General features: G+C 30.9%; 3 protein-coding genes across 3 annotated transcripts in view; all 3 read left to right on the top strand.

Moving 5' to 3' along the window:
- The first annotated feature begins 1,803 nt into the window (after positions 1-1,803).
- On the top strand, positions 1,804-5,636 carry LOC102584442 (alpha-dioxygenase 1-like). Its single transcript, XM_006338476.2, has 10 exons — positions 1,804-2,007; positions 2,122-2,385; positions 2,984-3,133; positions 3,437-3,570; positions 3,719-3,932; positions 4,043-4,188; positions 4,308-4,532; positions 4,638-4,840; positions 4,974-5,217; positions 5,304-5,636. Exons 1-10 carry the CDS (start codon positions 1,894-1,896, stop codon positions 5,527-5,529), a joined length of 1,920 nt encoding a protein of 639 aa, XP_006338538.1. The 5' UTR covers positions 1,804-1,893; the 3' UTR covers positions 5,530-5,636.
- An 884-nt stretch (positions 5,637-6,520) lies between these two features.
- Positions 6,521-10,230, top strand: LOC102579471 (alpha-dioxygenase 1-like). Its single transcript, XM_006338728.2, has 10 exons — positions 6,521-6,663; positions 6,925-7,179; positions 7,296-7,445; positions 7,595-7,728; positions 7,883-8,096; positions 8,571-8,716; positions 8,988-9,218; positions 9,319-9,521; positions 9,591-9,837; positions 9,932-10,230. The coding sequence occupies exons 1-10, from the start codon at positions 6,556-6,558 to the stop codon at positions 10,158-10,160; spliced, it is 1,917 nt and encodes a 638-aa protein (XP_006338790.1). The 5' UTR covers positions 6,521-6,555; the 3' UTR covers positions 10,161-10,230.
- A 1,372-nt stretch (positions 10,231-11,602) lies between these two features.
- LOC102584773 (WAT1-related protein At3g28050-like) overlaps positions 11,603-13,591 on the top strand; it is a 6,204-nt gene continuing 4,215 nt past the window's right edge. The window contains exons 1-2 of the mRNA XM_006338477.2: positions 11,603-12,116; positions 12,210-12,275. Coding sequence (XP_006338539.1) covers positions 11,911-12,116; positions 12,210-12,275 — 272 coding nt within the window. The 5' untranslated portion in view covers positions 11,603-11,910. The remainder of the gene's footprint in view (positions 12,117-12,209; positions 12,276-13,591) is intronic.

Raw genomic sequence — 13,591 nt, 5'->3', positions numbered from 1 at the left:
GCTCGAAAAAATCCGAGGTTGAAAAACCCGAGTTTTATTGGTTTGGTTTATAGATTTAAAAATCCGACACAAAAAGTTTAATTTGATATTTGAAAAACCCGAACCAACCCGGTTATGTACACCCCTAATTTTCACAATGTTTTAATCACTAGACTAAAAATTTACCTCGTGTCAAAAGATGTCAATATTTATATATATTTATTAAACTAAAATTAGACTTTCTATACGATGTAATTTTTCGATAAGGAATATCTCTTTACCCCCCTTATTATTCAAGGGTGGGTCTGCCCCTTCGATACATTGCATACACATGTCCATTTTGTTGAAAAGAATTTTTGTTACCCGTACATATTGGTAAGTAACCCTAAAATCAAATTCACTTTTTAGTAACCTGCAGTTTGATTGGCCCAATCCGTTTGTTTACTTGATCCATCATCGAACTTTTACATAAAACGAGTAAAAAAAATGTAACCTGCAGATTGGAAACTAAGTGGATTTGGGGGAAAGATTAAGCTAATAGTAATAAAAGAAAGTACACCAATTTTCTCTCTATTTTTCCATTATCATAAAGCATTTTATTTTCTTTAAAAGAAAAAATTAGAGAGATTTGATATTGTTGTACAAGTGAAGTATGATATCTTGCTCCTTTGATTGATATTCCCGATAAATAGATGGATTTACAAAGAAAATCAATAAATCAAGTTAACTATGATTTTTTGAAAAATTGACTAGTGATTTGATTTGATATTTTAAAAGTTGAATCATAACTAATTTAGTTTTAATTTTAAAAAAGGGTCAAATTTAATTATATTTGTATAAAAGCATTATCGGAAAGAACTCGAGGTTGAAGCAAGTGCAAATTGATTACAATATTTTATCCTCTTGCACAATTTTTAATCAAGTAAATATCATTTCGCCGCCACTCAAATTTTGATGTGTTACCTAAAGAATAGGATAATTTAAAATATATTTTTTAATTACATAAATTAAGATTTGAATTATTTTATTAGGCTCTTAAAGTAAAATGGAACATTCAAAGTCTTCTAAGCTATTCATAGAAAGAAACGTGTTTGACCAAACAGACCGACACTTATGGGGTGTGTTTGGTAGGGAGGAGAACATTTTTGAGAAAATGTTCTTTCAATTTTCCTGTATTTTTCACTTTGATTTTGAAAAAAAAAAATCTAGAAAAAAGTAAACTTCTTAAAAATAAAAGAAATAATTTCCTTAATGAAAATGAAATTTCTTTTGTATAAATAACGTTCTAAATTTATTGTCTCCTTCCACCCATCAATCTTATTAAAAATATTGGGTTGCGATGAACCATATGCTTATAAACTTTATCTTCTACCAAAACTCGCTAACTTGATTGATTCAAATTTTAAAGGCTTAGATCTGAAATTTCTAATCAAAATTAGAGAAATCACATTCATATCCTACATATGTCATTAGATAATTTTACCAAAAGCCGTCTATTTAATCACATCTACTGAACCAATCATCTAAAAACTTATTAAATTGCAAATCTGGAGCTAAAGGCAGAGTGAATTTCAATTAGTATATTCGTCATACGTGATATAAAAAATGCTATCTCAGCTCTTTCTTTTTGACTCATACATTGTCTTCTATACGTGCACACCATATATACATTTTTTTTCTTTCAAAATTTTACAAGATCTTATCATTTAGCTGGCGGCTAAAATTGGAAAATAATTGTCAAAGCCATCCAACATGCTACTATTATTTATTCCCAATTGGGCTATATTATCTTAGTGCATGTCTTCTGCTAATATTATTACTTATGTGTTTGCTATATATAGAGAGAGAGGGGACGTTACCTCCATATATACTCCAAAATCATATTACAAGTGATATTAATTTCTAGTATAAACAATGTCTTTTGTTATGCTCAAGAATCTCTTGCTATCCCCTCTTCGTAAATTCATCCACAAAGATTTCCATGAGATCTTCGAGAAAATGACCCTCATCGATAAATTATTTTTTCTGGTAAAGAAGAGTTCGACCAAATATTTTATTTTATGTCCTAGTTGATCCTGATTCGATAGTTATTTTTTTTTGTTTATTGTCTACGTAGTTGCTAATAATGTGAGATGCATGCAGATTGTTCATTTTATTGATAAGTACAACTTTTGGCACCGGCTACCGGTGTTCTTTGGGCTACTTTATCTTGGAGCACGGCGGACTCTTCACCAGCAATATAATTTGATCAACGTCGGTAGAACACCTACCGGCGTTCGATCAAATCCGGCAGATTACCCTTATAGAACTGCTGATGGAAAATTCAATGACCCTTTTAATGAAGGAGCAGGCAGTCAATTTTCTTTCTTTGGCAGGAATATGATGCCTGTTCATCAGGATAATAAGGTATATATATAATTGCATAAATCAGCAGTAAATTTTCTATATCAATAAGTTAGACGAGACAAAAACAATGATACTCCCGTCGATTTAATTCAAGTGTTTTAGTTTGACTAATACAAAATTAAGAAACAAGGAAAAACTTTTGAATCTTCATGTGGGCTTAAATTAAAAATGTATGTAGTCCTGTAAATTTGTGCTATTAAAATTGCACATGTAAAGAAAATGAATTTATATATGAGACACCCGGTAAATCATAAATTGATATGTGTCTGACTCTAATAAGAGGGGTCCAACATATAAAAAAAATAATCAATTTTAAACCTAACTTTATCCTAAAAAAGTCAGCGCATTAGGGAGAAGCCATACGTAACAAAACAAACTAAAAAGAAAAATAAAATACTTGAATTGGGACGGGGAGAGTAATTAGTATTAAAGAAGAAATCTTAAAGGAGGTAGGTGATAGTAAAGGACAAAGAAATTAAATTTCGTATTAGTATTATTTTTAATAGACGGGTTAGCTTTTAGGTAACAAAATGACGGCAAATTATTTAAACATATTCTTTTCACTTTTTCTAATAAAAATAAAATGAAATGTGTGCAGTTAAAGAAGCCAGATCCAATGGTAGTAGCAACGAAGCTTCTAGCACGAAAAAAATTCATAGACACAGGAAAACAATTCAACATGATAGCTGCCTCTTGGATACAATTTATGGTTCATGATTGGATCGATCATTTGGAAGACACTCAACAGGTAAGCCTACTTGAATTTCATTTTTTTGGCCCTTTTTAAGAAGCATTTTGATAATGAAATGTTTTCATTCAATTTGTGAAAAATAAAATGGAGTAATTAATAGGGAAGCTTACGTAAATGTACATTGTCACCTAGCTATAGTTCACTAACATGACCATCGAAGTGTACATTACTTATACACTTTAGTTGATATATTGTGTACGTATTTTATAAACTAGATGATCCCAAAGATGTTAGACTGTAATTTTCTGGAAGTATGTAATTTGTGACATACTTTGATGGTACTAAAAATTTTGTGCACAGGTTGAGCTAAGGGCACCAAAAGAAGTTGCTAATGAATGCCCTCTCAAGTCCTTTAGGTTTAACAAGTCCAAGGAAACTCCTACAGATTTTTATGAAATCAAAAAAGGTCACTTGAACATCCGTACTCCCTGGTGGTAAGATCTCTAAATATCTATCATAAATTCATTTAGACAAACTAAATTATTATTATTATTATTATATTATCTGGTCCAAAATAGGTGTTGCTTTAGAAAAGAAAGATAGAGTAGTGCGGAATAATTATTTTTGAATTTTCACATGAAGGGACGGAAGTGTAATTTATGGAAGTAACGAGGATGTTTTGAAGAAAGTGAGAACATTTAAAGACGGAAAGCTGAAATTATCAGAAAATGGACTCATCCAACAAGATGAAAATGGAAAAATTATCTCTGGTGATGTTCGTAACACTTGGGCTGGACTTTTAACACTACAAGCTCTCTTTGTTCAAGAGCACAATGCTGTTTGTGACACTTTGAAGGTACGTACTAATTATGAAGGTATAAATACCTATTAATAACACGAAAAATGAAACATATATGGACGATCTTGAATCTTTTTTAAAAAAAACTTTGATTTTCAATATTTCAGAAAGAATATCCAGAATTAAAAGACGAAGAGTTGTATCGTCATGCAAGGCTAGTCACTTCAGCTGTCATTGCAAAAGTTCACACCATAGATTGGACTGTTCAGCTTCTCAAAACCGATACTTTGCTTGCTGGAATGCGTGCCAATTGGTTAATATTTATCTCTCTTACACTAGTTATTTTGATATTTTAATTACCATACTATATAAGTATATATCAACTATACTATCGATGGCGCGTGATTAAATTAAAATTAATTTGTATGACAGGTATGGATTACTAGGAAAGAAATTCAAGGATACATTTGGGCATGTTGGCTCCATTTTAAGTGGTGTTGTTGGAATGAAAAAACCTGAGAATCATGGAGTGCCTTATTCCCTAACTGAAGAATTCGTGTGTGTTTATAGAATGCATCAACTCTTACCTGATACACTTCAGCTAAGAAATATAGATGCCACGCCTGGACCAAACAAATCTCTCCCTTTGACTAATGAGTAAGCCCTCATGCAAAATTCTCATCGTAACAAACTTTACTTATTATAATACTAAATTAACTTTATCCACTATAATTTCAATATTATATATACATAAAATTGTAGAATTCCGATGGAAGAAGTAGTTGGGAGTAAAGGAAAAGAGAATTTATCAAGAATTGGGTTTACTAAGCAAATGGTTTCAATGGGGCATCAAGCTAGTGGAGCTCTTGAGCTTTGGAATTATCCAGTGTGGATGAGAGATCTTATTGCCCAAGATGTTGATGGAACTGATAGGCCACATCATATTGACCTTGCAGCCCTTGAAAGTAAGTTTATTTTCCTATTACGTACAATCAGAATATCATCAATAAAATATATAGGGCTTTATTGTTAATAATTATTTGTTGAATAATTAGATCTTTTCCAATAATCAATAAATTAATTATATTTTGATGGCAGTTTATAGAGATAGAGAAAGAAGTGTGGCTAGGTACAATGACTTTCGAAGAGGAATGCTACAAATTCCTATTTCGAAATGGGAAGATTTGACGGATGATGAAGAAGCAATCAAAACACTTCGTGAAGTATATGATGATGATATAGAAGAGTTGGATTTATTAGTGGGACTCATGGCGGAGAAAAAGATTAAAGGATTTGCCATTTCAGAAACTGCGTTCAACATATTCCTTCTCATGGCTATAAGGTTTGTAAATAAAAACAAGAAAATTTTATGCATTACTATAATATTTTGTTTACACAATCAGGTAACTAACTTATACGAATTCACAGGAGGTTAGAGGCAGACAGATTTTTCACGAGTAACTATAACGAGGAGACGTATACAAAGAAAGGATTGGAATGGGTGAATACTACTGAAGGTTTGAAAGATGTGTTAGATCGTCACTATCCAGAAATGACTGAAAAATGGATGAATTCAAACAGTGCATTTTCTGTTTGGGACTCTTCTCCAGAACCTCACAATCCTATTCCACTCTATTTTCGTGTTCCTCAGTAGTAGACCTCAAAATCATGTGTGTAACTTTTTATTAATACCGTAATATGTACAAGTTTGTATTTAAGGTGTCTTGCTCTATTTTATCAAAATAATCTATTGTTTCTTGATTTGTGAAAATTACTGTTAATGATCATTTGAGATATTAACTCCTATTATATATATATATATATATATATATATATCTTGGGATGTCTTATTATTAAATTGTTCGAGGAGATACATACACTTGCGCGCACTAGCTATCCTATATATGGACCAGCTTGTTGTATGGAAAATATTTACATGGACCATGCATCATAATGCTTGAAGATTAATTCAACAAAAAGTAGGTATTTATCTTTATCTAGAAGTTTAGAATTAGCGGTAGTGCATTATTTATTATATTTGAAATTATAAAAAGGTACATATATGTTTTAATTTGTTTCTTGAAATTTTGATCTTTCAAAATGTTAAACCAAAGCAGTAGGCATCCATATTATAATTACATCGCATATTATTCCTACGTGAACACGCCAGAAGTATAATTATTTAACAATCTCCTTTAAATAATTTTCCATCCATGACACTTCGAAAATACAAATTTATGGTAAAACGCTTTCTAATATAAACAACTCCATTTACGCGTCCAGCTCAACATAATAACAGAATCACAGTAACATAATTAGTTATATCTAATTGCACTTATCAACTAACTATTCAGAACTGTTAGCTAACTAATCAGTATGGTTAAGTGACTCATTTCTCAATACATAGATGATATTGAGCTACATACGTTTGGCTACAATGTCTAAATTGTCAAAGCCATCCAACGTGTGCTATTTTTTATTTTTATTTTTTTTGTAAGTAGGTGTCTAATGCCTTATGCTTCTGTTAATTATATAGTATCTATATATTAGTATTATATAAAGAGGATGTTCTCTTCATATATACTCCAAATTAAACAAAAAAGCATCATATCATATTACAATTGTCTTTATTATCGTATAAATAATTAACGACGAAATTGATAACGTAACGTGTTTGGTTATGTCATTCCTCGAGAATCTCTTGCTATCCCATCTTCTTAATTTCATTCACAGAGATTTTCATGAAGTCTTTGAGGAAATGACTCTAATCAACAAATTTTTGTTTCTGGTAATTCTTTTATTAGATTAATTATCTTCTTCATTTTTAACCCTAATTCTCAAACTGATTATATTTACCTTTTGAACTGATAGGAAGCAAAGTCATCCTTGTACGATAAACTTTTGCTACTTTAATAAAAGTTTATTAAAATATCAAATTCGTCATGTCTGATTTTCGACTCAAAAGAAGTGATCAACATTACAATTAATTTCTTTCCATTATTATTATTATTTTAAGTTCGTTATAATAATTAATGTGAGATGCATGCAGATGGTCCATTTCGTTGATAAATTGAACTTTTGGCACCGGCTGCCGGTGTTCCTGGGGCTAGCTTATCTTGGAGCGCGGCGACGTCTTCACCAGCAATATAATTTGATCAACGTCGGTACAACACATACCGGAAATTCGGGGGATTACCCTTATAGAACTGCCGATGGAAAATATAACGACCCTTTCAATGAAAATGCAGGCAGTGAATTTTCCTTCTTTGGGAGGAATATGATGCCTGTTCATCAGCTTAACAAGGTAATAAGTAATGCTTAATTAATTCTATTACCTTTAGTTTAATTAAAAATTAAGAGACCTAATTTGTACTAATTTCTTTATTCCAAAAAAAATAAACATAAAAAATGCGCATGCAGTTAAAGAAGCCAGATCCAATGGTAGTAGCAACGAAGCTACTAGCACGTAGAAAATTCATAGACACTGGAAAACAACTTAACATAATAGCTGCATCTTGGATACAATTTATGATTCATGATTGGATCGATCATATGGAAGACACTAACCAGGTCAGCCTAGCTAGCTACTTTTATTATTTTTTCGGCGACTCAAGAATCAATTTCATTCTATGCTCCATCGATCATATTAGAGAATTAAATTTTACTTCCATTGACTAAATTTTATTGTTGTTGGTAATATTAATGTTGTGCATGCACAGATGAAACTTGATGCACCTAAAGATGTTGCAAGTCAGTGCCCTCTCAAGTCTTTTAAATTTTACAAGTCCACCGAAACTCCTACGGGCTTAGATGAAATCAAAACAGGTCACTTGAACAGACGTACCCCTTGGTGGTAAATATTTCATACTGCAATAATTTTATATTTTTGCTCTAATTGAAATATTAGTATAATGTATATATATGCGTATTAAAACATTTGATGACATGTTTTTCTATTATTTATTAAAATTCTCTTGTATTTTGTATAATATAATATGATGATGAAGGGATGGAAGTGCAATTTATGGAAACAACGCAGATGATTTAAAGAAAGTAAGAACATTTATAGACGGAAAATTGAAACTATCAGAAAATGGACTCATCCAACAAGATGAAAATGGAAAAATCATCTCTGGTGATGTTCGCAATACTTGGGCTGGACTTTTGACACTCTATGCTCTCTTTGTTCAAGAGCACAATGCTGTTTGTGATGCCTTGAAGGTACTAATAACTAGTCATATTAATTACTCCTTGGTCCACTTTTATTTATTATGTTGCAATTTTCGAAAATTAATTTTATTAATTTTCAAAAGTTAAATAGATTTCCTTAATTTAATATTTTAAACAAAAAATTTAGATATTAAAAAACTATAAGAAAAGTACTATAAGTTTGCAATTTTTTGCATCTCGTGAAAAAACACTTCATAAAATATTAGTTAAAGTTTTTATAGTTAGACTGAAACCATGACAATTAAAAGTGGGCGAAGGGAGTTGCAATTACCTTTTAACGTATCATATATTATTATTATTATTATGGAATTCACTACTAAAAAACAACGTCGCTGGTCCGTCACTATTGCTCGTCGCTAATTTAAATTTATCTAGGATTAGCAACGGATTTTAGTGTTTAGCTACAAAATATTTTCTGTTGCTAAATCCAGTTTTTTCTTGATTCTTGATATTCCATTTTTCCAGAAAGAATATCCAGAGTTGAAGGACGAAGACCTGTATCGTCATGCTAGGCTGGTGACTTCTGCTGTCATTGCAAAAGTTCACACCATAGATTGGACTGTCGAGCTTCTCAAAACTGACACCTTGCTCGCCGGAATGCGTATCTCTTGGTTAATATTCTTATAAATTACTTTGTCACATTTCATGTGGCACCATTTGACTTCACATAATGTTTAAGGAGAAAAAAAAAAACTTTTGAAACTTGTGGTCCAAAACAATCCTTATGTGATTGTAAATTATTTCACTAAGGGTAAAAGGAGAATTTTAAAGTTAAATTATTTCTAATTACAATTCTTCTTGAGACCGACTAAAAAATGAAAAGGTGAAAAAAAAATGTGACATTCTTTTTCATGTTTTGTGACGAAATAATTAATATTGTAGGTATGGATTGCTAGGGAAAAAGTTTAAGGATACATTTGGACACATTGGAGGAGATTTTTGGTTGAGTGGTTTTGTTGGAATGAAGAAACCTAGAAACCATGGCGTGCCTTACTCTTTAACGGAGGAATTTTCGAGTGTCTATCGTTTGCATCAACTCGTACCTGATACTCTTCAGCTGAGAAATATAGATGCAACACCTGCACCAAACAAGTCTCTCCCTTTGATTAATGAGTAAGTCACATTTCAAACAACCTCTTATATATATACGCGCACACTTGAAGATGATTATATATAATATGTTAAATTAAAGTACTCATATATATTGCATTAGGATCCCAATGGAAGATTTAATTGGAGGTAAAGGAGCGGAGAAATTATCTAAAATCGGGTTTCTTAATCAAATGGTTTCAATGGGGCATCAATCTTGTGGAGCTCTTGAGCTTTGGAATTATCCAGTGTGGATGAGAGATCTTGTTGCTCAAGATGTTGATGGAACTGACAGACCAGATCATGTTGACCTTCCAGCTCTCGAAAGTAAGTTTATTCGTTTTATTACTATTTAAAATATTAGTAATTCACTTATGATATTTGGATGGTACGTAGTTTATAGGGACAGGGAAAGAAGTGTTGCAAGGTACAACGAATTTCGAAGAAGGATATTTCAAATTCCCATCACTAAATGGGAAGATTTGAGCGATGATAAGGAAGTTATTGAAACACTTGTTGAAGTATATGGTGATAATAATGTAGAAGAATTGGATTTGTTAGTCGGAATCATGGCGGAGAAAAAGATCAAGGGCTTTGTTATTTCTGAAACTGCTTTTTTCATATTCCTTTTCATGGCAGGAAGGTACGTAATTGGTATATATACAAATTTTATGTGTACTACTCCATATATATATGATGAGTTATAAAAGTTGATATATTTTGAAAATGCATAGCAGGAGGCTAGAGGGAGATAGATTTTTCACAAGCAATTACAACGAGGAGACATACACAAAAAGAGGATTGGAATGGGTGAATACTACTGAAAGTTTGAAAGATGTGTTAGATCGTCATTACCCAAAAATGACTGAAAAATGGATGAATTCCAGTAGCGCATTCTCTGTTTGGGACTCTTCTCCACAACCTTACAATCCTATTCCACTTTATTTACGTCTTCCTCACAAGTAGATCTCTCATCTATTGTGAATGAAGTTTGTATTGTATTTATGGTTCCTTGTTCTATTTCTAATAAGCCAGCTTGCACTACTGTTTCAGCTTCTAATATTGATGTTTTAATAAGACATCTTTAATTTCTTATATATATATATATATATATATTATACTATCAAAGTTTCATGTTTTACCAACATGGATTGTGGTGAAGTGAAATTATTCGTGTTAGGTCACGTTGAATGAGAACTCTTCCAACGAATTAACCTTATAGTTAAATAAACTGATATCATTATATTTCATAGCATAATCTTAACTTGAACCTAAGATTAAAGATGTCTATGAATATCGGAGCTACTTAATTAGTATTGTTTCAGATTTTAATCTAGCTCTTTTAATTCCTTACAACTTTTTTCTTTGATAAAAGAAGCAGGTCAATTTCACAATTTGTCAGGCACTCCCACTGTTTGTTTTTTTAAAAGCATTATTGTAGTGCTGAAAGTACCAATAATTGAAGGGAAGTGCATAAATTGTCGAAATGTCAACAATCAATTAGTGTCACCATTCACCTTCCACAGTGTTACCGTTCCACTCCAAACTTCACTTGTCTTTTTTAGTTGAATGGGTGCCAATTATATCCGAAAAGGTAGGGTAGAGTGGAGTAATAAATGTTTAATTAAATGTTTCGTGTTTAAGTTTGATCGACATCGACACAAATCTACATCGGGTCCAATATTACTCCAAACTTCACTTGCTCTTTTGTCGTTTATTTGAAAGGAAACCAATTATGTAGATTGCCCCTTTATCACACCAAAGCACAATATTTTTATCACTCCCACAAGTAACTCTCATTTCTCATGAGGACAACTACTACTTAGCGTGCCCATTCATCTAATGTTTTTTGTCTATCTTTAATTACATCACAATTATATGCACTAACTAATTTCCTTTCGGTGAAATGATATGTCATCAATTATTAAATTTCAATCGAATACCAGTAGATTTTCACATAAATAAGTAAGATATAAAATTTCAAGCCTTGCACATCATTAAAGTAATATTGACATGGAAGAAAAAGAAGGAGAATCGAGGATATAAAATTTCAAGACTTACCATGTAACTAGATTTCAATAAGAATTTTGGACTCTAATCTCCGATAATAGATAGATAAAATTAACTAGATGGATATAATGAATCAATTCTTATTCCGCATTTCCCCATAGCATCAACTAATGTATATAAATCATGACTTCCTCAGACCAATCATAAATAGTTTACCACATTTAGTCATAAACGAAAGGTTTAAATATTTAGTCTTGGTCTAATTACAAATTGTACAAAGAAGAAGGTTTGATTCGAAAAAAACTTTTGCAAGTTGAAAGTGCTGCTGTCTGATTAGAAAATGAAATAACATACTTTTTGATGAATAGATGGTTAGGAATTAACCAAATTTGCACAACCTCTACTCTAAGATAATAAAAAACAGAAAATGTCATCTCCAATATGGGACCTTAGGAATAAAAAAAAGTGTAAAGATTTCAACTTTAATTTCCATATAAACTTGGCTAAAAAAAACAGTTGTTTTAATTCCAATATAAGCTTAGCTGAAAAAACAGTTACTTTAATTCTGGTCCATAATATATAAGTAGTATTACTAAACACACACGCTGGTATGATTAAATATCAGATTTTTCAGGTAGAGCTCATGTCCGCCACGCGGAGAAATTGATATTTGGGAAATACAAAAGTTGAAGTTCTTGAAGCAAAAATGGGAAGCAATAACAACAGAGAGACAACTTTTTACAAAGAAGTGCTACCATTTACAGCTATGGTGACTATGGAATGTATAAATGTTGGATTAAATACACTTTACAAAGCTGCTACTAACAAAGGCATGAGTAATCATGTCTTTGTTGTTTATAGTCATTGCCTTGCTGCTCTTCTACTTCTTCCTTCTCCTTTCTTCTCTGCCAGGTACATACTCTGTTTTTTTTTTCTATTGCATGTTTGTAAAATTTGATCAAGAATCTGATGGGGGTTTGAAAAAATGGAATCATTTAACTGCAGATCAAGAATACTTCCACCTCTCAATTGCTCAATTTTCGCCAAAATCTTTCTTCTTGGAGTTATCGGGTACCAATTCGACTCTTTTTCTTGTTTTTTTTCACTCTCAATCTGTCAATATGCTAAAAACCCAAAAAAAGTTCGGTTATTTTCGAGAAAATTAGGATTATTGGATGTTGTTAGTCTTAAAAATGAGCAAATCAATTGAATTTGTTGATGAGAATGATCCCACTGGACAATCTTCTTTCCTTTGAACTAGTTTGACATAGTATCAAAGTCAGATCCATTTGACAGGACCATGGGTCTCTTAGCCATCTTCGTTCCATTGAGCTGACTTTTGGAGTGTCCAAAGTTTAATTTGACAGAATTCAATTGTTAAAGTTAGTGCTGAACCAATAAAGAGAGATCAAAAAGTCAAACCTCAATAATGTGAGATTAAAGTACAAGTTGATTGATACTTCAATAGTAATTCTGTTTCAGATGTGGAAATTTACTAGGCACAAGCTCAATAAGAATTTTTGTAACGTTTTGTCGAGTCAATTCCCTAAATGATCATTCAAGTTTAGGGAATTGTCTTGAAATATCATTTATGTTTCATTTTAGGACCAAAATATCACTCAACTACCACTATTTCCTCCAAATATACTTGACACTCCAAAAACCTCACTCTCTCCTAGTTGGCATGACATGTCATTAAAATCTTTTTTTTAATAATAGACTAATTCAATTCATTAAACCGATTTAACTAAAATAATGATCATATTAAATTTTCATACTTAAAAAATCTTTTATCATAATTATTATTTTTACTTTTTTATGCGATGAAGAATAGTTTTTTAAAACTTACCATAATATAATCAATTTTGAATAATTATAAACATATATATTCAAAAAAATATTGAGATATAAATCACTTATGAATGTCAACTTACATCAATTAATCATATATTATATAATGGATCAATAATATTAAAGGTCAATTAACTATTAAAAAATAATTAATTGGGTGCTTTGAAATCCATATACACTTACAATATCTTTTTTGAAAAGAAAATAGAAAGTGAATATTATTTATATTAGAAAATTAAATTGATGTTATATATTAGTATATTAATCTCATATAATATGTATATTATTGAATTAAAATAGGCAATTCAATTAATTACTACTTGTATTTCATAAATTTGAGATGAGATAAGTATATATATATATATATGAGAAGTTAAAATATATAAAACAGAATAAAAGAATAAAAATAAAAATTACATTAAAAAAAAAGTTAAATAGTAATTTTCTCTTTCATACCAACTTTTTTGTCAACCTTATAAATTTATTTGAATACTTTTATGGAAAAAATTGCTTAAAATTTTCAAATAATTTACTTA

This window comes from Solanum tuberosum, unplaced genomic scaffold, assembly GCF_000226075.1.
Source record: "Solanum tuberosum cultivar DM 1-3 516 R44 unplaced genomic scaffold, SolTub_3.0 scf00004, whole genome shotgun sequence".
NCBI classification, from domain to species: Eukaryota; Viridiplantae; Streptophyta; class Magnoliopsida; order Solanales; family Solanaceae; genus Solanum; species Solanum tuberosum.
The sequence above is the reverse complement of the archived record's forward strand: the minus strand, read 5'-3'. Positions and strand labels throughout refer to the sequence as shown.

Bases quoted from the DNA above. Each gene is read 5' to 3' on its own strand.
- LOC102579471 (XM_006338728.2), top strand. From the start codon at position 6,556: ATGTCATTCCTCGAGAATCTCTTGCTATCCCATCTTCTTAATTTCATT. The intron at 7,729-7,882 runs GTAAATATTTCA...ATGATGATGAAG, and splicing joins AACAGACGTACCCCTTGGTG to GGATGGAAGTGCAATTTATG. The intron at 8,097-8,570 runs GTACTAATAACT...CCATTTTTCCAG, and splicing joins CTGTTTGTGATGCCTTGAAG to AAAGAATATCCAGAGTTGAA.
- LOC102584442 (XM_006338476.2), top strand. From the start codon at position 1,894: ATGTCTTTTGTTATGCTCAAGAATCTCTTGCTATCCCCTCTTCGTAAA. The intron at 3,134-3,436 runs GTAAGCCTACTT...TTTTGTGCACAG, and splicing joins ATTTGGAAGACACTCAACAG to GTTGAGCTAAGGGCACCAAA. The intron at 4,841-4,973 runs GTAAGTTTATTT...TTTTGATGGCAG, and splicing joins TGACCTTGCAGCCCTTGAAA to TTTATAGAGATAGAGAAAGA.